This window comes from Limulus polyphemus, unplaced genomic scaffold (genome assembly GCF_000517525.1).
Source record: "Limulus polyphemus unplaced genomic scaffold, Limulus_polyphemus-2.1.2 Scaffold128, whole genome shotgun sequence".
Taxonomy (NCBI): domain Eukaryota; kingdom Metazoa; phylum Arthropoda; class Merostomata; order Xiphosura; family Limulidae; genus Limulus; species Limulus polyphemus.
In genome coordinates, this window is record NW_013665738.1 from 864535 (window position 1) to 890778 (window position 26244).

Consider the following 26244-nt stretch of genomic DNA (forward strand, 5'->3'; position numbering starts at 1 on the left):
GAAGCGTTCTTATATTATACTGCTGCTACGTTTAGTGAATATTTCACGTGTGATGTTAGTCTGTTTTAATCTCAAAGTCAAATTATTTCGAGTCTAGTCCCCAGAGGATTGTGATATTTGTTGAATCACAGCCATATTTGTTTAAAAAACAATACTATGAACACGCGTGAGTTCTGTTTCTCATGAATAAAGATCTGTGGGAAAGTTGAAGACCTCATCCTCTCTCTGACAGCCTAAACTAGCTGATTATACCAAGCTTATTATAAGGACCAATTTTTTAACGATTCAGGAAATTATGTGACTAATCAAATTCACTTCGAACTGCCAGAGTTTGCAACCATTTCATGTTGCACAAAACGACTGAATAATAATTAAAGCAGTTTTAGTATTGTATGTCAGTGATTGATACATTACGAGCAATAGCTAGGAAGTTGTATACGTAATTCAAAGAATGAGATGCTAATTTAAATATATTATGACATCTGAGAGCTTTAACAGCCCCCCCTCAAGAGAAAAACAAAACAAAAACTTAATGAGTGCTTCAAATATTGAATAAGTATGTCTTTAACTGACAACTTGAAATAATTCGTAGTTTTAATATCCTAGTCAGTCAGAAATACACCCAAAATTACAGGTTTTTCGACGGAAAAAAATTAGAATTTCAAAATCATTTTTTTACGCGGAATAATACCGTAAAAACCGGATAACACTGCCGCATGTAAAAAATTCAGCTGTTTCGAAATCAGTTTTCCATTTTTGCGCAGCGTAAGTATGACTGACGTTAGAAGAAGGCCAGGACCATATGAAGAACATAAATACAAAATTGAAGGAAGCTTCAAAATCTATGAAATGAGTTTACATTGTGATCCTCCAGCTATATGTACAGAAAAACATTGACATGTTATCCACCAAAATAGACGTGGAATAGTGCAAAACATCCAAAAGCCAGTAAAAAAGAAGGAAGAGGCAGAGCAAGATGTTCTTATGGAAATGTGTGCTGAAGTGAAGGTTTCGTTACAAGATTTTGACATTCAGATTGAAGACGTACAAGAATAAAACTAGAAACAGGTTTATGCTCACTAATAATGAGTTGAAATGCATTAATAATATCATTGGAACTAAAATAACACTAATATTTGCTAAAAATCAAAGCATTCCGAATATTTCCTTTGAACTTCTGTGAAGTAGGGAGGTAGACGATCGTTTTCTCCTATTTCTCCGCGACCAGAAAGGATTTTTAAATTCTGGAATTTGCTCTTGCCTTTTTTAGACCATTCAGCACCTATTGCGCACTTTTTACGTTTATTTTTGATACTTTTTTAAAAAGTGCGCACAGCAGCCCCAAGAGTGGATTTTTCGCTGACCGGGATCTTAAATTAACTGCATCACAACATATACTTTGTTAAATATTGTACAGCATCGCCATCTATTGAGGATTAAGTGAAATCAGTGCATTAGCGTGTACCAAAACGGGAAAGGATATTGAGGTCAAGCATATAGATTAATTTAAAATTAATGTTTTAATTAATTTCTATTATGTATGTATTCCAAGAAAGGAAAACAGTGTTGATCCTATTATTCTTTCAAGACTAAGTTATTAATCTTTGTTAATTGGAAACGCTGAAACAACTAACTGATTAATTTTGCCTAGCAGCTTACTAATATATTTATCGTTACCGTGCCTGACTAAGAATGTGAGGGTCCAGCATTAGAGTCCCGTTGCCACAAACACAAAAAAAAAATTATACACTGCACTTTCAGGCCGAGATGCGTTATGAGGACAACGGTCAAATCCGACTATTAAACAGGGAGTTGGTTGTGGAGGCTAATAACCTACTGCCTTTCCTCTAATCCAAAATTAGGAACGGCTACCGCTGATATTTCTTATGCATCTTTGTATGAATATTCGGATTTTACAAAGAAACTTTCATTTCTACCTTCATTGCATTGGTATTGTTTAATTTGAAAGTAAGTATGCACTGAACAGTTATTTCTATGAGTGGTAAAACATAAAACGATGCAACATAGTTTAATTCTTTATGTTCTGTAGGAGAGTAACATCTACCTATGCTTAATAGTAAAATATACAAAGAACACAACTTAACGCTGCATGTTACACGCTCTACACAAGATGGCGCTAGCGGCGAATGAGACAGTTTTTGAAAAAAAAATCAATAAAAACTATAAGAAAATATTATTGTTTTCAAGTGATGTGTCTGTATTATTGTTAACCAAACGATATTTAGAAATGCTTTTTACATACTTAACAGTTGCAAGCCCTAGTTTGAAATATTTTATTATTATAAAAGGCTTAATTTGAAAGTGCGTGAATTGTATATATATTTAAACCAAATACAACATTATAGCGGTTTTTAAAATATATTTTGCTGATTGACATTTAAAATATAGTTCTTACTAAACTTATAAGGGAAGTAAAAATAAATATAGGAAAAATAATTTGTAATGTATTAAAATTGTTTTATGTTTCAGTCTACTGAACATTACGATGGATAACAAGAACTTCATGCTAAAATTGATAAATATGATCCACTTATTGCTTTCTTTCTGTTTAACTTTCTAGAAAGTTTTGCTAGCCAGTTTACCATGTTTTTGTTTGAATTTCTAGAAAGTACTCATATCCAGTATACTAACTTTTTGTTTAACTTTCTATAAAGTCTTCATTTCCAGTATATTGTCTTTCTCTTTAACTATCCAGAAAGTCTTCATATTCAATGTACTACCTTTCTGTTTAACTTTCTAGAAAGTTTTCATATTCAAAGTACTACCTTTCTAGAAAGTCTTCATAGTCAGTATACTTTCTTTCTATTTAACTTTCCAGAAAGTCTTCGTAGCTAGTATACTGTTTTTTTTCCATTAAACTTTCTAGAAATGTTTCATAATCAGTTTATCATCTTCCGCTTAACTTTCTAGAAAACCTTCGTAGCCAGCATACTGTCTTTGGATTTACTAGGATTAGATCAGAATGAACAACTACTCAGTAAATTCAGTATTTACTATTTACTCTGCTTATACTATTTTAGTATGAAGATTTTCTAGAGAAATAAACAGAAAGGTTGTACATTGGGTATGAAAGTTAAACGTAAAGGTAGTACGTTGGATATGAAAACTTTCTCTAAATTCAAACAGAAAGGCAGTAAACTGGCTATGAATACCTTCTAGAAAGATAAACAGAAAGGTATTTCACTGGCTATGAAGACTTTCTAGAACCTTAACAATAACACAGTATACTGGTTATGAAGGTTTTCTAGAAAATGATACAGAAAGATAGCATGCTCACTATGAAGACTTTCTTTAAAGTCAAACAGAAAGACAGTATACTGGCTATGAATGCTTTTTATAAAGTTAAACAGAAAACAACATACTGGAAATGAATACTTTCTAGAAATTTAAACAGAAAAATATTACATTGGATATAAAGACTTTCTAGAAATTCAAAGAGAGAGATGGTATACTGGCAGTGAAAATGTTCTAGAAAGTTAAACAGAAGGACAATATACTTGCAATGATAGATTTTTGGAAAGTAAACAGAAAGACAATATATTGGCTATGATGAATTTTTAGAAAGTTATACAGAAAGACAATATATTGGCTATGATGGATTTTTAGAAAGTTATACAGAAAGGTAGTAATGTGAAAACATTATAAAGCTTTGTATGAAGTTAAACAGAAATGCAGTATAATGGCAATGAAGGCTTTTCTAGAAAATTAAAAAGAAAGGCAACATGCTGGTTATTAAGCCTTTGCAGACACTTAAACAAAAATACCGTAGTCTGGCTATGAAGACTTTCTGGAGAGTTAAACAGAAAAATAGTATACTGGCTATGAAGACTTTCTGGAGAGTTGAACAGAAAGACAGTATACTAGCTATGAATACGTTTTGGAGATTTAAACAGAAAGACAATATACTGGCTATGAAAACAGAAAGACAGCACTGAAAACATTGTGGATCATTTGGCGCTTTGGTAATTTTGGGTTAATATATTAATGTAATAGTATAACAAGAACTTCATTATACATGACACAATATATAATTACTTACAAATTAATTAGTGTTATAGAATATTTTACCAATTGTCTCCTTTTTTTGTATAAAAATACACAAAATGCTGTCGAGAACGGAATTGTTTTCATCAATGAAAACGTCATATTCTATTTTATTGAAATCTCTTAATTAGACGAATGAAACCAGGCTAGAATACTGAATACGCTTAATCAGACGAATGAAACCAGGCTATAATACTGAATACGCTTAATCAGACGAATGAAACCAGGCTAGAATATTGAAAATACTTAATCAGACGAGTAAAACGTGATTAGGATATTGAAAACACTTAATCAGACGAGTAAAACGTGATTAGGATATTAAAAACATTTAGTCGGACTATTAAAACTTATTTAAGATATTTAAAACGCTTTATCAAACGACTTAAACTTGGTTAGAATATTTAAAACTCAATAAGACAAATAAAAAATAGTTAGAATATTTAAAACGCTTAATCAAACGATTAAAACTTGGTTAGAATATTTAAAACTCAATAAGACAAATAAAAATAGTTAGAATATTTAAAACGCTTTATCAAACGACTTAAACTTGGTTAGAATATTTAAAATTCAATAAGACGAGTAAAACGTAGTTAAAATAAAAAATAGTTAGAATATTTAAAACATTCAATCAAAAGAGTAAAACGTTATTGGAATATCAATATCTGATGACGCTTATCAGCTGAGTAAAATAAGACAATATAAAACTTTTCATCAGACGTGGATTACTGATCTGAAATGCTGGAAATGAGTCTAAAAGACTTTTTTTCTTGCTGAAATTATTCTGCACATGTTTCACTAAATTGAATAAAATGTTATTGTTATTCGCTCATTGAAATAACTTGCGTTCATGACATAAGTTTTAGGTTTAGCTTGTAGAAATGTTTGTCCTCTTCGGTTTTTACAGTAAAGACGCATTGTCTAAAATAAACACTGTTTAGTTTTATATTAAGACTCAGTCTTCATATGGTGCGTCTTGCATACATAATTAAAATCCACTCTTTCTGAGTTGATGGAGAAATCTCTTTGAAAAAGCCGCAAGATGAGGAAGACCGGTAATGCTGATTATACCGTAGAACACTTTTCTTCTCTTGAGGATTAACGTGGAATACATCGAAGCAGAATGAGGCTGTAAACATGTCGGATGTTTGTGCCGACTAAATGTTTGGATAATACATATTACAACGTTCACCGAACTAGACTTCTAAAATAAACTGAGGCTGACATAAAGTAGCGAACACTAATCATTGAATATTATTTACCCTTCCAAGTTTTATAACAGTGTTAGCATTATATTATCTTGAATGTATTAACATTGAAATAGAAATACCTTAGTGAAAGTTTGAACATAATTCCTCTGAGCCCGAGTATTCAGAAAAGCGGTTTTTGTTTCTTACAAAGATAAAAAGCTAGAAAATTCAATATTCATATATACATAATTTGTGTTCAAAAATATTATTTTTTCTTGTGTTCAATGCTGACTTAATTCTAGGTTAGGAAGTTTAGGTTTCAGCGTCAATAGATTACTAATGTAAACAAGTAATCCACTGAGAAGGGAGGTTCTACGCTTTACTTTTTATACAAAATTACAGTTTGTATTCTTCAGCCCGATCCAGTCGAGACCCATGTGATATATATATTGATAAAAGTTTATTTTTGTTTTTTACACACAGTGATGTATGGAACCGTTGGCTTGTTAGTACACTTCAACAACGTTTCATCTCTTCAAAATGATGGCTTGTTAGCACAAACTTCAATAAACTGTATATAATGTCTTCAAATGATAGCCTGTTAGTACACACTTCAATAAACAATGTTTAATGTCTTCAAAATGAGGGCTTGTAAGCATACACTTCAATAAACAACGAATCATGTCTCCAAATTATGGCTTGTTAGCACAAACTTCAATAAACAACATTTAATACCTTCAAATGATTTTTTGTTAACATACACTTCTACAAACAGTCCTTGATGTCTTCAACTGATGGCTTGTTGGCATATACTTGTAGAAACGATTTTTGAATCAAGTTTGAAAACAAATATTTACTATAACTGTTCTCATGATTTTGTTTTTCATAAAACGGGAGTTTAAGAAAGTATCAGTGGTGGGAAAACGGCAAAATTTAGTTTTAGGACTTGTAGAAAAGTAAAAAAAAAATGCCAACTGAATAAGACGCAAACTAAGGCGCTACTTGATTCTACAAAAACCAAGAAAAAGTTTAAAGAGCTGTTACACGAGAGAAGAAATGACGATTCTGATGCATGCGACATGATTGTAAAGTTACAAACAGTAAAATATGAATTAATCAAGGAATTACAATGAAAGAACCATGACTATGATTCACAACAACAATTAAAATAGTCAGTAATTAATTCTTAATTTATCAGTTTTGCGTATATTTAAAAATAATTATAATTGCTATTTCGTTTCTGTAGTTCATAACGTATTACTAATTAGTACTTAGTTACTGTTTTTAATACCATTAGATAGGAATCGCTAAACCATTTGCACCATACATTTTGACTTCTTATTTGTTATTGTCTTCAAGAAAATCCCGATAACAGTAGTCACATCATCAGGCGAAACAGATCATCAATTCTGCAATTATGGAGTTTCATCAAATACCGACAGTTTCAAAAATCAATTATCGAAATCTTGATAAATAATGTGTATGGTGGCAGGAACCAAAATTCAATCCTGGGTCTTCGTGTTAGAAGGGCAGGTACATTATCCACTTGTCCGGGCTCTTGTCTCTTGTAAGTTCTTTATGTGTAAAATAATCGATGGCTTGTTGTTTCACTCGGCAGACATCCCCCTCTATTTCTTACTTCATATCCCTCCCACTTTTTCTTTCAGTAGACTATAATTCATCGTTTAACCTAGTAAATTAAAATTCGCTCACCCGTTTCACTTAGTACACTAAAACGTAAAATTTTGCTTGGTAGAGTATACCTACAGTTTAACTCAAAAGATCATATTCCACTTTTTCACTCAATTGGTTATAATCCATCGTTTCAGAAATTCCCTCTGTGAAATTGTAAGCTTGGCATTATTAAAAACAAAATAACTGCGAAACTCAAAGCACTGTAATGGTCGGTGCACTCACGTTAACTTTATTTTTCTTATTGAATAACTACCTTTATCCATGGTTACGATTAGAGTTTTGCGTAACTGTTTATTTGTGGACTGTGTTTAAAATATGTGTTGTTGTTTTTTGAATTTGTTAATGCTAATTAGACATTCTCCTGGGGAAACATTGTGTTTATTTTTTATTTGTCTCGTTCGATTTACTTTTTACTAATTAGATACTAAGTAGCAGGTGCAAACTTAAAATAGTAAAGGTTCGTTAACCAAGCAACATAATGTGAAACCTTAAATATAAACACTGAATAGCAATGGTCAGGCCATGACACCTACAACGCCATCTAGAGTATTTATGTGTCATTTCTGGCGTCATCGACTTTAAGATGCGTTTGTGCCGCTCAACTTGCTTTGGTCAACATCTTACTGTACATAAAACTGTACATAAAACTGTACATAAAACTGTACATAAAACTGTACATCTTACATAAAACTGTACATCTTACTGTACATAAAACTGTACATAAAACTGTACATAAAACTGTACATCTTACTGTACATAAAACTGTACATAAAACTGTACAGTTTTGTTTGAAGTTCCAGTTTTGATGTTATCATTCTCAATTTAAAAGATTTTTTTTTTCATCCCAGTAAATATAAAATATTCTACTTACTATCTTTGTTTGTGGTCCTGACGTAGCAGGCAGGTAATTTAGTGTTACATATTACCTGAAACATTTTCAAATTTCACAAACAGGGTAGTTAACAAGTGTGTTTAATCTTCCTTTCTCATCTTTGAAACCAACCAAATAACTCTTATATCGTTGAGCTGGCAATATTTCGGCTTAAAGCCTTTGTTTCCTAACTACAGAAACAGCTTACGATCAGTTCTCAGAAGACTGGAACAAAATATGTAGATCTCTTAACATAAGCAGAAAATTCAAGTCAATTTTGTCTGCTGGTTAAACATGACACTTCCCTACATGTGCCAAACAACGTCTAGTGGTTAAACGTATGATTTTCACACCTCTCAAACAAACAGTATACGATGGTTGAACATAGGATTTTCACACGCGTCAAACAGTGTCTGGTAGTTAAACGTGGATACATGTATAAAACAATATTTGGTGGTTAACTGTCGGAATTTCCCACGTTTCAAACAGTGTTTATTAGCTAGACGTGAGATTTCCATATGTATCAAACAATGGCTGGTTGATAAACATGGAGCATCCTCACGTGTTAAACAGTATCTATTATTTAAACATGGGACATCCAGACGTATTAAACAGTTTCAGGTGGTTAATCATGGAATATATTTATGCATTAAACCATATCTAGTGGTTAAACATGAGACATCCACACGTGTTAAACAGTGTCTGGTGGTTAATAATAGTATAGACATATGTGTCAAACAGTGGTTAAACATGGGACTTCTACATGCACGAATGAAACAGTGTGGTGGTTTAACACGAGGCTTCCACACTTGTTGAACAATATTATTTCCTCAGATGTATGCTCAATTGAATGTTTTATGTGTTTAGACAAATGTAATATATTTTTGACAAATTTTGTACAGCTTTATATGCATGAAGTAAATAATGTTGATTACCTTTTTTTCTTAGAAGTACGACAGTAGACGTAGCCGTTAGTGACTGACAGAAACAAAACAAAAACGATTTGTTAGTTTCTTTGAAACTGAGCTACTTGAACTTTACCAAAATGCAGCTACCTTTAAACAATTTCATGTACAATACGTTTCTTAGAGTTAATGTTATAGAGCTTTGTGCCGAGACACGACAGTTGTTTATATGTATGATGTTTCAAATGTCTTTTACTCACCACAGCGAATCTATATTTAGACAGGATTTGAAGAATATTGAGTATTTAAACATTATTCATAACCTGTGTTATAACCTGTATAAATATAGATTCATTGTGTTGAATTAAAGACAACTAAAAACACCATATGTACAATATACAGTTCACTTATGCAAAAAGCCTTGTCTTGTTTTGTTTTTTCGAGTTGTCCTTGTCTAGGGTTACTGATGAGGGATGTAATTCATCAATACCGGTATAACTCAGTGACAAATAATGAATCCAATGATAGTTTGGGTTTCATACTTATTTTTAGATACACCAGATTGTTTTGGATAATACGTTTCTTACGATTAAACGTTATATAGCCATGTGCAGAAATACGACAAAAGATTGTTTTACGTGACATTTACTACCAGCGAGTTCAAATTTTAGTGTGTCTGTAAAGAAAGTTCAGGAGCCGTGTGTTTAGAATGGATTTTTGTTTTGGCAATAACGAGCAACATCTGGGAAACTCTTACTAAAAGTGTCTTAAATAAATATAAAAACCACGTGAAACTTCTGAAGAAAATTACAAAAGTAAGTGAAATCCGTAATAAATATCCACTTGACAATTAAATTTTGAAATGTGGAAGCATCGAAATATATTTGAACATTTTGCAAATTCGGATTATATTACACAAAGACAAGCACTACATCTGAACATAAAGAACTATATATACAAACCTGTTAACATCGCCGAGCATTACTGAAAGCTTATGAACGCTGACGCTGAAGATCCAAACACAGTTGAACACTACACTTGAACTTATAAGCACTAAATTGGGACTTAGAAACATCGCCAAACGCTACATGTTATTCTGAAAATATCGAAAAACACTACAAAGATACCGTCAAATACATTCTGTTTACTTTGAATTTATATAGTGAATTAACGTCGAATTATTGCATCGACGCCAAATAATCTTTACTACAGATAATTTGTACAATAAACATTTCTATAAAAGAAACAAGCACTACATGATACTGACGCTGAAGGTTGGAAAAGAAATCACCTGAACATTAGTTTGCAAAATGTTGTGACCATGTGCGAATGCGCTTAGAAATTTGCTCCTGACAATGAGGCATACATACACACGTGAATACAATAATCTTTACCGAAGGGGGTTTATCAGCTATGGGAATTTGCAACTAAAATTCTTCAAAACAATATGAAGGAAGTGAGCTCCTTAGGGACAGACAGCTTTCGCATTCTAGAAAAGTAACGTATTGATAGTTCTAAGTATTGTATTATCTCCTTTGTTTTATAACTTTCACATACTATTGTTAGGCAGTTTTTTTTCACTTTTCTTCGGAACCTTGCTCCATCCAATAAACTTTACTAGACAATACGTGACAAGGCCGGTTCTCCTCCAGCTAATGCTTTAAACTGAGTGAGGCGTCTGTTTCTCTCCGTTCCCTTGAACAGTGGAAAACAACAAGCTTACCTGTTTTTAAAGAACAAGATGAAAGCATGGAAAATAAATCCTATCGTAAGACACAGACCTCTAACGTTCATCAAATATTCATTAATTCTCTGTCTGTTGTTGGAAAGAAAATAGCAAAGCCTTTACGTGCACAAGAGTCTTGCCACACTAAAACAGGCTGTAGCGATTAACAATACGTCGTGAGAAACGTAAGAGGAATATGTTACGTCGATTATATTGTATGGAATTATATATTTATTCTGTCTGGAAACGAATATATTATAATGATATAATTTGGGAAAAAGTCGGGGTTGCACTCAGCTGAACCAATCCACTCCCTCTCCCGATTAGCTCTACGTAACTCTTTCTATAAAGGGTATGGTCATTCGATCGGATAAAAATATATATCCCTGAAGGTGAAAATATTGAAAATGTTGTTTACAAGGAAGTTCTGTAAACAATTTTTTTTCAATATGAATTGAATAGTCCTTAGTTTTATACGTGGGTTGACATATCATAACTCTATATATTTGTTTTCTTAAAGTTTGACAAGTTCTATTAGCAGAATAATATAATTTGAGAAAATTACATCCATTACATATAAACACAAAGAAGAAGAAAATAAACTGAAATACGCAAACAAACAAAAATAGTTTATGTATAGACTGAAAGCCTACTAAGAGCGATTATTATGGATGTATGTTAATTTTTGTGCGTATGTGTTGTTAAAATTTAACAAAAAGCATTTTCTGCTAAAAAACTTTTAAATAATAATTTTCACGTAATGCTGTAGTATCAAAATGATTTTGAAAAACCAGTTTTCAAAATATTGTTTGTTTCGTTTTATGCTAATAAAAATATGTTGCATTTTTTGTATTTTAAAGTAAATGTACATGGAATAAGCATGTTTGAACATATTTTGTTTTTATTTGAGTTTCGAATAGGTCCAAAATTGGTTCAATATTTTTTGAGTTCTAAGAATTCTGATAACAAGAGTAAAAATATGGATGATTAACTCAAACGTTTAAAGGAAGTCATTATGAAGTCGTTCTGCTCTTAATACGTACATAAGCAAGAATGACTAATTAAAACCTTTGAAGGTGGAGTGAGTACCGACAGTATGAACATCGTCAGAGATGGTTTTTAATTTTAAAAGAACTTTAAGAAAGAGCACAACTTAGTGGCCAAATATTCGATTTTGTGTGGTTAAATAAGAATGTAAATTGAGTAAAATATCACAACTCTCTCTCTTTTTTTTGAATTTCGACACGTTCTACTAGTCTTAAATAAAAAGAAGCTTCAATAAAAATCTATATTAGAAAAGCTTCACAGTACTCTGGAAATCTAACACTGCATTGTGTGAACAATAAAACTCTAGCACTGTACTATGAGAAATAATCTAGAATTGTAACGCTGCACTGTGAGAACACTCTGAAAATCTGACACAGCAATATGAGAATGTCTGTGAAAACCTAGCACAACAGTAACAGGGTGTTTGAGGAAAGCGGCACATGCGTAAAACGTGCACTGGACTCCGCGAGTCTTAAATTATGATGGGTTATTGCAATGTTAGGGGGATCAGGGTAATAAAATACTGCTTTAAGAAGCTCTTTCAAGAGACTAAACTCTTAGATCCTGAGAAGTTTATTCCCACTAGTTTTAACTTCATACCAGGTGCTCACTCAAAGGGAGAGATGGCAATTACAGCTCCACACAACAGAAACATCTGCCATAAAAATTATGGCAACTCTCAGGAATACAAGTATCCAGACAATACACATGATTTTACTAACACAAATCCGAAAAAAAATGTTATATGAAAGGTAACATAGCCCATCCTGCAGAAAATTGGACGTTTCTGTCTGACCTGTCTGACAACACTTCTGTTGATCTAGCAGTAAAATACTTCAATTCCAAACAATCAAATTGGAATGAAGGTGAAGACGTTAATGACAACAAAGGTTTACAGTCTGCTCTCCGCAATGTAACCACCAACTTTATGCTGCTAAACTTCAATGAACCAACAAGGATGGTTGAACATCAAGGTGACAGAAATATTTATACAAGCCATGCCTTTGTGAAGCCCACTCTTGAGTATCATCTCTACCAGGCACAGTGGGCATAATTTCATCAATGTGAATATCATGTGAGAAGAATGTGGATGACTGGAATATATAGTGGCATAAAACAATATAGAAATCCATACAAGGATATCAAGCTTTCTGGCACTTATTGTACCCTAAAGCATTTTTTTTTCGATAACCAATCTGCAGACGGTGCGGTTCCATGAGATTTCACAAAAACAAACAGAGAAAAACTGATAGAATACTCCTATATAAATCTTGATGGTTTTTCGTTTTTCCTTCATATTAGCAATGTGTGACAGTTTAAGGAGGCAGCGAGCCGGTCTCTTGTATTGAAACGGCTGAGAAATGCTACCTTGAAGCGTTTATCCACCATTAAATGAAGGTTAAGGCAAAACATTATGCGAAAGGAACACACTATACTGATGGAACAGTGATATTTATATAAGTTTGGGAACTATACAATCAAGCTTAGGCTGAGTTGATGTTGTCAAGAAATGATCCGACCCAGTCAGGCAGCCAGCCAGGTGAGATCATCTTCCAAAGCATAAGAGATGAAATAAACTATGCAACAAGGCCAGTTTCACAGGCACGTCATTCCGGCACTTCTACAAGCTTATTTCTAAAACATGAACAAAAACATTGGTGATGTCAGTCATTATGACGATCACAATACCTCACTACAAACAGGCGAAGAACAAGGCAAGGCCTTCGTTTGTAGTTGCATTAACCAATGGGACCATAGTGCATGCAAGAGAGGTCCAAGCTGTAGTAATCTGTATCTGAACTGCAACTACTTGGGGATATGGAATCCATCTATAGCTTAAACGTGATGCACAGAACGATGAATATATGTAGAGATGAAACTCTAGGTGTGAATGGTGTAAGAATCTTTACTTATATGAAGATTAGAAGTTAATTTCAGATTATCAACATAGATGGGTAACAGATATCATCCTTGAAGTGTGGATTGATGCTATTATCAAATCTTTTCGAAACCGATTGGAGATTTCTCATCTCAAAGGTTATCAAATCATCACCCTGCACAATATCATTGCTGTAACTAAAAGACTTGCTTATTAGATTGAACTATCGCTAGTCTCGTCTTTAGGTGACTATCGTGGAAGAAGAAAACGATGCTAAATTCACATCTGATACACGGGAAGGCTTTGAAGCTGATTAGAACACCATGGCAGTAATTCCAGATCTGTAAGATATACAACAGAGTACAGCTAACTATTCTTGCTGACAAAATACTCAGACTAGGCATCAGTGTATGTAACATATTAAAGAAAAAAGAGTTGTAGGTGGACTAAGTACCAGAAGACGTATCATGAAGATTGAAAGCTGGTAATCAGACTGAATTACCATCAATACCATTCTACCTCAAGATCGTCACTTTTTCTTTTCCTTTTCAACATTTACAACATGCATCTAATCCACTTTGATAGTCTAATCGCATACTGTATTCTAATCATTGCTGATGACAAAGACTTTAACAAAGGTAAAATCGAAAGGAAGATGAACCACCCTTTAGTAAGATAAAAAAATCGTGCAATGTCACAAGAAGGGCAATCAATCCTGTCAAAACTACAGACATGTTCTGCACATACAACAATATACCTGATGATAAGGACTGTCACCATCCTTTTGAGTACTGCCATCCCTTTGGAAGAAATAGTTGAAGTACCTGGAATTAACCTTTTACAGACGACTCAACTTCAGCCACATTAACACTTTAATAAGAAGAGCTACAAAAGAAATCAACACATTGAGAGTTGCAGCAGGAAAGAAAACAGTTTTAGATCGTTACCTGCTTATACTCTACCAATGCCTTAGCCACTTTATTCGAGATTATGCACTACTAATGAACAGTATGAGTACAATGCAGCTAGATAAACTAGCTGGTCGCAGAATGTACTTCAGACACTCCCATCAATGTTTTATTACACTTCACAAGACTAAGTAACATCACAGAACGCAAACAATGCTTACAAACAAAATTATTCACTAGGGCCTTGCAGTGTAAATACCATGAACGAGCCACTGCACTTTTCAATTGGGACATTCCAGCCCTACAGAGGATGCATAAAAGGCTCCTCCAGAGACAGGTGCTGTACAGCCACCACTGGGAAGATTGGTCACCACCAGATCTCAGATGCCTGAAATAAACATTGGATACCACATGAGCTGTATGTAACTCAGTCTAGATAGAAAATGTAGAAACTAGAAAGATGGTGAAACATAAAACGGCTTTCAGCACCTATATAAATAATATGGTGGACAGTTACGTTTAATAACAGTCAGAGATGGTTCACACACCACAGACTGTGAGGAAGCTGATTAGGTATTCATCATCCCATGGAGCAAAAACATTCTGCACAAAGCTGATGGAGAATTTAAGCTTCCCAAAAGCAGCACAAGAATAGAACAGAAAAACATTAAACAAGTTTCCTCTGGATTGTTGAAAGCAATGAACCATAACTAAAAAGTGCCACCAATATAATATTTTTTTACTGACTCGAAGGCAGCACTGCATAAAATTCAGAGTGTGTGTGGTGTCCAGATGAATGGTAAAAACAAAGCAACTTGATATGTGCTCTAGACCATTCTATTGTAACATTAAATGAGTAGGCTAATAAGCTAGCAAGAGAATCTCATTTACCAAATCTGGCCTGACTTTGCTGTAGGATATTGACTATTTATGCAGTAGTACAGTGAAATGACAACATTCAAAAAAGAAAGAAACAGATAGAAAACAAAGTATTGTATGGTACAGCTAGAAATAAAACAAAATGGTACATCAAGAAGGACACAGCTAACAACTGTAAAAGAACCTTCTTCAACCTAATGTAAGTCAGCTAACCTCCTTATGATTGGTCAACACCAGTCGGTGCAACTCCTATGAGTATCAGCTAGAATTCCACTCAACTACTGGAAATATAATATTACACTATAAAAACTACTTTGCAAATCTAACACAATATTGTAACAAGACACTAAAAATCTAACATAATGATAATGATTTTGAAAATCTAACACTTCATATATGAACGACTGCAAATCTTAACATTCCAGTATAAAAATGACTCTAACATTTAAATTTGGGAACGACTCTAAATATAATAATCTATTATGAGAACCGTTCTCGAAATCTAGCGCTGCAATATGAGAATGACAATGGAAATATAGCACTGCACTATCAAAACGTTTCTGGAAATATAAGACTGCATTATGAGAACGACTCTGGAAAACTAATGCTACACTATAATAACAACTATAGAAATACAAATGTCTTATGAGAACGACCTTGAACTTTAAAATTACATTATGAAAACGACTCTGTAAGTCTAACCCTGCACTATAATATAAGATTAATCTCATCTAATCGGTAATCTAAGAAAAACTATAAACTTAATACTGCACTTTGAGAATCATTCTAGAAATATGATATTACATTACACGAACAACTCTGGAAATCTATCACTACACTATGACAAATCGTACATTCTAAGATGCACTTAGATGGTGACTCTACAAAAGTAACAATGCATTATAAGAACGACTATAGGAATATAATATTGCATTATGAGAACGACAATGGAAACCTATAATCGCACAAGAACAACTCTGTAACTAACACTACACTATAGGAGCGACTCTAGAAATTTAAAACTACATTATTAGGACGGCTTGGCTCTGGAAATCTAATAATGCTCTTTTAGAACCACTCTAGAAATCTAATATTACACTACACTGTGAAAACCACACTGGAAATCTAGAAATGCACTATAAGAAATATATCTGACATTGTGTTATGAAAAAAACTCTGGAACCATAAAACTACATTACTTGAGGATAGCTTTTATATGCGGAAACATCCGTTAGTTGAGTTCTTGCACAGATCATAACATACAGGACAATATACACGATGGGATTCTTTCTGTTCCAAAAATCGCAAAACGAACCTTATTGCTACTTTAGTCCATCGGGCTCTAGTTATCTGTTCAAAATCTAAACTAGATTTTGAATTGAAGACAATTAAAACTATTTTACTAGAATATGGGTATCCAGAAAATGTCATCAATCAAATTCCTTCAAGGAAAATTGCGAGCTTCTCAACTGACCCAAAATTTGTTCCTAACAAGTGTCCTGTTTACCTAAAACTACCATGGATTGGTAACATTTCAACAAAATTCGAAAAACAATTGAAAACGGCCATTACTAAATGTTTTCCTTCAGTGAACCTCTACTTTGCTTATTCCACACGTAAATTATTGCTTGCAACACACAAAGATGCGATACCTACCACATAGAAACGTATGGTTATTTATGAATTTTCGTGCCACTGCGAATGTCGATACGCAGGTCGCACTTCACAAAGATTACAGGATAGAATTAAACAACAAGTACCCACATCCATAAGAAATAAGAGTGTGAAAGAAAAGAATTTACCATGTCGCTCCTGTAAAACAAAAGTTCTACCACCAAAATGTGAATCAGCGATTGGCCAGCATTTACTAGTGAACCTGACTTGTGCTGACAACTACACAGTTAGCATGTTTGAAATTATTGCAAATGGTCGGTCGACCTTTCATTTCTATATTTTTGGAAGCCACTTTTATTAAAACACATAAACCTGTCCTTTGTTACCAAAAAGAATTCCTATACAATCTACACATCCTTCAGTAGGTCTGTGACATTTCCTGATTGTCTAAACGACATGCCAATCAGTGATTGCCTTACCGGTCTACGTTGACCTGACTCTTTTTATAAGCTGTACTAGTTCCTGTTCTGCTACGATTAGTGTCTGGCAGATATTTCTTTTGCAACATCTCAACCAACAATTGGTTCAGTTATCAATGCTATTTTCAAGTTTTGAACAACTCGATTTTCAAGATCTACATATCTACATGAGCCAATGTTTCCATTTACCAACATTATATTTTGAAGGTAACAAAAATGTTGATTATAAAAAACAGGAAAAGATCACTAAAAAGTATAAACCTGAGCAAGAACTTAAAACCCACTCAGTGAATGTTTAACATATCAAAACACGGATTTTAAAGCTTCTGTCCATCTAATACATACAAAGAATAAAAATTAAAACATCTACTGGAAGTGATTTTAGTCAACACTAAGGTAGACAAAAGAGGATCTCTGGCTGCACGACTTCATATACATAACCTGATTGGTTAGGTAATAAATGTAAATGTTATGAAGAAATGTAGTTGTATGTTGACTATATGTGAACAATAAAGGGCAAAAAACAATGAAGCAAACCAATGAAAGAGAAATAGTTCTCTAAAGTCTAGAGTAAAGTAAATGTGAAGCAATATTACTATCTTGGTGAACATGAAGATTTACCAAATGATAAGTTGTTTTCACTTCTGTTAGTTCACACAGTTTAATCAGAAATTCTGATATCTTCTGGGATGCCACTGGGTCTTCTTCCTAAATAATGATGAGACAAGCAAACAAACCATAAACATTGCCAGTATGTAATTCAAAGGATTTTTTTTACTTAATACCTTATAAATAAGTACAAACAAACAACTGTTACTTTGATGTTTTATAGCTCACTAAATGCTACTATTTTTATTATTGCACAAGTTTCTTCAGAGAATATTAAGAAGGTTGGAAATGGAAACTGTAGAACCTCTGTTGAAGATAATTTTTTATCATGAGTGATTCCACTAGTTATTTCTATTTGTTGTAATCAATAGGTATATGCATTTTACAGCTTCACAAACATTAAAAATATCCAAAGACGCAGAGTTACTTTACACCAACTTTCTAAGAGTTGGCTCTACTAAACATATGTTAGATTATTCATATACATCAACTGAAACATCCAGTCACATTTCACTAAACTGGCTTTGGCTCTCCATTCAGGACTAGTTTGTTTTCTAAAACATATATTTTAGAAATACTGTAAGTGTAGCAAACTCTTTAATAAATGCATATTGTTTTTGAAATTTTTTAGCAGAATATCAAATTTTTTTTAAAACTACCAAACAAAATATCCTTCAACACAACAAGAAATTTTCTTAGGCTTTAATGATCTTCAACTACCTCTTGGTGACCAACAAATAAAATTCACCAAGGACTTAGTTCTTGAGACAGACTTAAAGTTTATGAACTGTAAAAATTATAAATAATGTTCATTATTAACAAATGAAAGAAATATAAAGAAGGGAAAATTAGTCCTTACTAACTGTGTTTCCAATTATTTTATTTTTCGAGTACAGAATTTTAACATTTTTAAGTCTCACCTGAAGGTGCTCTTTTTGGGAAGTGAGACCCATGATTGCTCGGCTTAGGAGCCCTTCAACTGTTGTCACAACTATATCGTGTTTGAAGAAAAAAGGAGTTTCTAGTTTCTTCTTCTAATGACATATCACAATATAAAATTCAATGAAATTTAAAGTTTTATAACTCTTTATTAACCCCAATAACTTTCTCATCAGCAACATTCAATATCATCTTTATCATACTGCACAACATAAAATTTCTACTGGTGAAATGATTAAAACATACCCACATCTCCATGCAAACTCTGTTAGGAAAGTTTTTAGAAAAGCTAAATAATGTTATACAAGTTCAGATATCCACATAATAAAGTATGGGGTATTTCTTTATATATAATTAATAACAATTAAACGCCCAAGCTTCTTCAAAAAACATGGATCAAATATCTATGGTTTTACAACAGCATGAGTAATTAGAAGTAAATTGGAAGAACTTGAAACAAAAGCCCAATCCTTCCCAAAAACTTCAAAATCTGCCGATTATATTTTTGTATTTTGTTATCGATCCAGGTTGTTAACTTACTGTCATAACGTATAATGGCTGTGGTAAAAGCACCCAAATGCATTGGGGATATCCTATCTATTAGACAAAATCCAAACGTTAATATCAATCTAGTTAGCCGTCATGGAGAATCTTAAAAAATCAATCAAATAAGGGTACGAGGCTGAGTGCTCACACCCACAACATCTCAGCTTCTTCTGCTTTTCACTGTCTATAGTCAGTTGTGGGAAGGCAGTTACCCTTAATTTTCTTAAAGTACAAATGAGTTGAAATGAAACCACCATAATGCCACAGACATTAACCCTTATGACAATAAGTTGACAATCTGGAACAATAACGGTATTGCACTATTTAATTCATTATTGTTTTATAGTGCTGATTTAATTGCCTATTGACAATTAACGTAATCAATAGTTTGTAGCTATTTATTTATTTATATACATGTATAATAAGAATTATTTTGTTCTGTTAACTTAGTATATAGCTTTTGAACTAACATGAAATCTTCTAAGATGGCCAAACTTCATAAGATATTATTTGAATTCAGCCAAAAATTATAACAGTAAGGGTACCCAACTAATGAATTAATGCCTTCAAATCATTGTAAGTTTTGTTTTATGTCACTGCATGTGCCTAGTTAGACCAGTATATTGAATTAGCTAGATTATTTACTGGGTTAATTTTTAGTTCCTACCAATGTAAGTAGACAGCTTTGATCAGAATGTATTAATAATTCATAAAAAATACTCATTTTATAAAGGTATTATCACCTGAAAAAAAATATCAAAGGATAAGTTTGGTTTGTTTTAAATTTTGCAAAAAAAACTACACGAGGGCTATCTGTGCTTGGTGCTAGCCATCCCTAATTTGGCAGTGATAGAATAGAGGGAAGGCACCTAGTCAACACCACCTACCACCACCTCTTGGGCTCCTCTTTTAACCAACGAATAGTAGGATTGACCATCATCTTATAATGCCTCCATGGCTTAAAGGGCAATTGCGCTCAGCAACAGGGAATCGAACCTGTGAATTGCAGGTTGTGAGTCAAACACCATGACCATCAGGCCATGCCAGATTAAAGTTAAAGAATCATTATTTCTATGATATTTTAAGCAAATATAAGCTCTTGGTGGAGGCTACTACTACTACAAAACATACATCAATATATTATTATAAAACTTCTTTTTTCTATAAAAAGAAACGAGTAAGTATAATAGGAAATCATATCTTGCCGATTCATTATAATTGAATGTATTAAGAAAGCCTAATGTATCATTAATTATTTATTCAAATAATTGGTATTCAAGACAAGTTACAAACATGGTTTTAGTCTTAAAGTGATTGTATTTTGGACAGAACAAAACTTTTATATGTATGCAAAAACATACCTTGTAATAATTTTGAATATAATCTTCAAAAGAGTTTAATTTTTTTTCTCTTTCTAATTTTTGGCTTTGCAAGGAGAAAAAAAATGTTTAACCCAAAATTTTTCTGCCTCTATTAATCTTATTAGAAAGCAATTTTAAAAAAGATAACTTCTAAATTCTAGTCTCAAATGAAGTGATTAAAGAACACTGACAAAAACTTAAAATTAACACTACTATTAGTTGTACTTTCAAAACCCTTAACATTTGCAAATACCATCATTAAGGATTTAAAATCTGGATAAGGCCCTGATGACCTGTTCTCAGTTTGATACCCTTCATTCAATCTTTAGGACATACATAATCAAACAAGTTCTTACCTCCCTCTTGGCTACGAGCAGGTATTTCAAACTGTAGTTCTGGAATAGTTAATGAAGCCAATTCTGTCTTCACTACTTGCCGTTTTAGATCCTTTTATAATATACAAAAAAATTACTTACGAGTGCATTTTCCAAATTATTTTTTAGAATGTATGAACAAAATAAAAATAATTCATAGCACCAAATTTTTGTCAAATTGACCAACCTTGTAGAGAGTTAAGGTAGAGAAAATAACAGATAAGATATAAAGTTTTATTGAAAACAAACATCTGAAATGTATTTTGGAGGTTTCAGAGATTACACAACTGAAATTTGACATTTTTGAGATGAAAAAGTATTTTTAATCTTAACATGAAAATCACTTTGCATACGGACAATTCAAAAGAACTACTCAATATATTCATGGACAAATCTTTTTTTAGTTTATAAAAATAAAATAACTAAAAATAATGCCAAGTTTCATGAAAATTTACATACTATATTAAATGTTAGTAGTATCAAATCTATAAAGACTTTGAATGAGTACAAAAAGGTCACACAGCAGGTCAAATTGACTGAGCCATATTGAGAGAATGAAATAAATAAATTAAAAAAATTCAATAACTTCTGTTATTTCAAAAAGCAGCATGCCTAAAATTTACTGTGCAAAAAAATATTGCATTAAAGTGAAAAGCTAAAGAACTTTGCTATGGCTTTTAAATAGAATTCTTATCAAAATATTAACTCCAAGTGAAACTCATCATTTGACTTGACTTGCCCATTTATTTTGTTTCTGTACCCTATCTATATCAGATATTTCTCCAAAAACTTTCCAAACTCATTACCCACCTGAGTAGCCAAGCCATTTTCTGGGACCCATGCTCAGTTTGGAATAAGGTCAATTACAGTAAAGTCTATTGGTGTTCTTATATTTTGTGCTTTTGCTTGTTCACGGACAAATCTTTTTTTCAGTTTTTTTCTTCAGCAATCTCCCCCCAACACCTCTTGTAACTCACAAATTTAAAATGCTGCTCTATATTAACAGTAGAACATTCAAATGAAATGTTATAAATGAGTGTTAATTTGTCACAATATACGTGTGAAGAAATGAACAACAACATCTGTATTCACAGACTTGTGCTTACCTCAACAGTTGAGACTATCACCCTATAAACAACTACATCTGTCTTTACAGACTTGTGCTTACCTCAACAGTTGAGATTATCACCCTATAAACAATTACATCTGTCTTTACAGACTTGTGCTTACCTCAACAGTTGAGACTTTCACCCTATAAACAACAAATATATATAACTACATCTGTCTCCACAGACTTGTATTTACCTCAACAGTTAAGGCTATCATCCTATAAACAACAAATAATCAACTACAGCTGTCTCCACAGACTTGTGCTTTCCTCAACAGTTGAGACTATCACCCTATAAACAACAAATATATATAACTACATCTGTCTCCACAGACTTATGCTTAGCTCAACAGTTGAGACTATCACCCTATAAACAACTACAGCTGTCTTTATAGACTTGTGCTTACCTCAACAGTTGAGACTATCACCCCATAAACAACTACATCTGTCTTCACAGACTTGTGCTTACCTCAATAGTTGAGACTATCACCCTATAAATAACTAAATCTGTCTTCACAGACTTGTGCTTTCCTCAACAGTTGAGACTATCACCCTATAAACAACTACATCTGTCTCCACAGACTTGTGCTTTCCTCAACAGTTGAGACTATCACCCTATAAACAACTACAGCTGTCTTTACAGACTTGTGCTTACCTCAACAGTTGAGGCTATCATCCTATAAACAACAAATAAACAACTACATCTGTCTCCACAGACTTGTGCTTACCTCAACAGTTGAGACTTTCACCCTATAAACAACACCTTTTTCCTGAATTGTTGCTGCTGACTGAAGTTCATTGTTTTCCCAGCCACAGTGATCACAACAAAAAGACATAATAACCACATCTTTGAAAAATGGAATTTTCGACAACAGAATCCTAGTTTTTCCCTATAAGTAAAAATTGATGCATAATACAGTGAATCCTATTCATGTGCTTAAGATAAAAGGAACAAAGAAAAAGCATGTAGTATATTTAAATATCTAAATCTGTTCAATCGAAAAGCTTATATAGTTTGAACTTTGTAATTCTAATGCAGTAGTTGTGTTAATAAACATTGTTGTTCTGGATGAAAAAAAAAACTTGTTCTAGACACAGCAAGCAATAATAATGTAAGACGCATCTTAAGTCCTTTCCAGACGAGGAGACCAAATTACAAGAAACTCAGAACTAACTCACTTAAATGGTATCTAATTTCTGCTTAAAGAAATTCATATAATTTAATTCAATTTTTCTATCATTTTATTTATGTTCTGAGACACTGTTTTGAATAAAACTTTAAAAATACTTCCTTTCATTTTTGGAATCCTTATTTCTTTAAATGTTAATCAAAACTTTCTGTAATAAATTTCTCAATTCAAAAAGAAGTCATTTGACTGCAGAACACAGCAAAAACTTGATGTTCTTTTTATGGAAGAAAAAGCTGTGGACAGTGATAGAAATCTTCAGTACTGCAAATATTGCACATGTCTGGAGTCCTGAAAATGTCTATCATTCACTTACAGCTGAAACGTTCTTCCATCAAAAGAATGACATCAAGTGCTGTGTTCTGCAGTCAAGTGGCTTCTTTGTGATTATGGAAGTTTCTGATCATGCACAAGTTCTAACTTTAAATATACATAGCTTCAATTGAGACATATGGTCCTAGTGGTCGTTAGATTGAATATGAATGAAAACAATCTTATTTAGTTCTCATAATTTTGTTTTACATTGATTGCAAAACAAGTTCTACAACTAATACAATCCAAACTTCACTTCTCAGTATTCAAAGTAAAATATGAAAAATATTTAAGGAAAACCAATTCTATAATTTACATGAATGAACTTGATAGAATTTTATTTTAAATTATTAACTTAAATAACATCTTTCAAAATCAGTTAAAACTGTCAACATAATATTTATAAAAACAATAATTCCACAAGTTACAAATTAAATTTCACACAAGATAATTTCAAATTTAATTTAACCTTTTTTTTTTTCCTGGAAAGATATGCCAGTTATATTGCCTTTCAACAAGATATATTTCTGATCTATAGCACCGATGAATGTTCATGATTAATAAACAGGTGCTTTGCAATGAATGCAAACAATTCAAAACTTAAGTCAATGTTTCTTTAAATTAGTGAACATAATATTCAATGTCCTTTGGGTTGAATTGTAATGAAATTAATGAACATCACACGTGTCAACTTTTTACTATCTAAAAATTTGTAAACATATGAATAACAAACATAATTTATCATAGGACACGTGACAAAGCATATATCCTGATTAATGCATTCAGGAACAGTCACATTCTGAAAATTAATTAGATTCATGTCGAAAGGTCACGGAGTTGTAGTACAAGATAATACTATGTGCCTGCTACTTCCTTAGTTAAGATGCAAGTATATTTAGATTGTGTTTTTCAATCAGTTTGCATGCAAAGAGATGCTCAAGTAACAAACTTTTCCTGTTTTGAGAACAGAAAAATATTAACAATTAACCAACTTTCTGACAGACATCTGTACATGACGTCCAGAAATAGAAAGCTATTTTTCCTGTAAGGAAATTGAATATGGGTCAGGAATACCTGTGTTCTAGAGCTCAACTCCCAATGGACGTAAATTTTGGATATAATTTGGGAAATAATTTATGGTTTCAAGGGAGAAAGGTAAGACCAGCCTTCCGCAAGGAAGAACAACAGAATCTAATGAGAAGTTTATATGACTTAACAACAAACCACATGACTAGGAGTCTTCCTATAATTTCTTAAAATATTCCTTTTTGTTCCTGAAAATGTTTTTGTGTTAAATTATATTTGTTTGAAAGTTACAGAAATTTTCTTGTATAAAAAGATATTAGGTAAACTTAGTTAGGTTTAACAAGTACAGTAGGTGATAGCAAAATATATTAATAACTAAAATACTTATATATTGAAACAATGCACATACATAAAACAACTTATTTATTGAAAAGAAACTATATTCATTACATATACATTGATGCATTGTTAGCAAAAATATTTTTACCTAGCCTAACCTGATCCCACTTTGAAAGGCTAGGTTTTAAGCTGCCAATAAATCTTTTTAAGTTTATGCAGTGTTATTTACAATTTATAGCCACAAGTGATGAGTAACCAAAAACATAAAGTATCAAAAGAAACATGTTAATACATATCAATCAAGTTGAAATTGACTGAATACATATAAAATGCAACTTTCTGATCACAAATTAAAAAAAAAAAATTCTAAGAGGCTAGAAAACATTATAATGATTTTTCAAAAAATGTGTCTAAAAATTAGACATTTTACAACATAAAAATGATAGAAAAATTAAATCAAATTATATTTTTTATTATGCTGAAACTAGATACTATTCATTAAGAACATTTTAAGTTTAACACATTAATTTGGTTAAGTAGTACCACTGTGAGAAGGAAAAATCAACAAATATCAATAACACTCCTCAGGGTTAAAAGTTCTAACAACACTATACACATATATATTCTTGATAACACTGTGATACAACTATGGGTAAATTTAAGTAGACAAATTATATTACAGGTTTACTGTAATAGAAGATTTTAATAATAATGTAGACAAAACAACTGAATGAATTTGTCTCAATGGAAAGTCGAGAATTTATTTATTTTGTCAAAGAACTGAACAAGAAAATATGTTAATTGGAACTTTGTTTTTATTGCTATAAAGACTATATTTATAAATTTGTGCTTCAGAACTACTGGCTACAATTTATTTTGGACATTTATACTGATATCCATTCTAAAGCTAGTAAATGTTCTTCATTTAGCAGAGTTCCAGAAATTACAGGATTTGATAAAATATGGCACATTTTACTAACTGAATGAAACCAATTTAAAATAAGAGAAATAATAACTAGTATTAAAAGAAAAATGACAAAAATGAAAGAAATTTAAATTAACTTGCAACCTAAACAATAAAAGCATTATGAATAATGTTGTTAAGGAAAAGAGAAATGAATTCTTCAAAAGAGTTTAATTTTTTATTTTCTTTACTTTAGTTTCGTCTGAGAAGGAAAATAAAAATTA

At 32.2% G+C, this 26244-nt stretch overlaps 1 protein-coding gene and 1 long non-coding RNA gene across 3 annotated transcripts in view; both read right to left on the reverse strand.

Annotated features, from left to right (window-relative positions):
• Window positions 1-26244, reverse strand: part of LOC106473320 (hemicentin-1-like) — a 196928-nt gene that overhangs the window by 168234 nt on the left and 2450 nt on the right. The window contains exon 1 of one of the 2 annotated variants that reach the window (XM_022402779.1): window positions 9686-9805. The exons of the other annotated variant lie outside the window; for it this stretch is intronic. Coding sequence (XP_022258487.1) covers window positions 9686-9695 — 10 coding nt within the window. The 5' untranslated portion in view covers window positions 9696-9805. Of the gene's footprint in view, window positions 1-9685; window positions 9806-26244 lie in introns of those variants that run through there. 2 annotated transcript variants of the gene reach the window in all.
• Window positions 17845-22348, reverse strand: LOC106473331. The gene is made up of 4 exons (XR_002613968.1): window positions 22315-22348; window positions 21067-21157; window positions 18785-18855; window positions 17845-17963 (listed from the first exon to the last, which is right to left on the reverse strand). It is a non-coding gene; the product is annotated as an uncharacterized LOC106473331 (long non-coding RNA).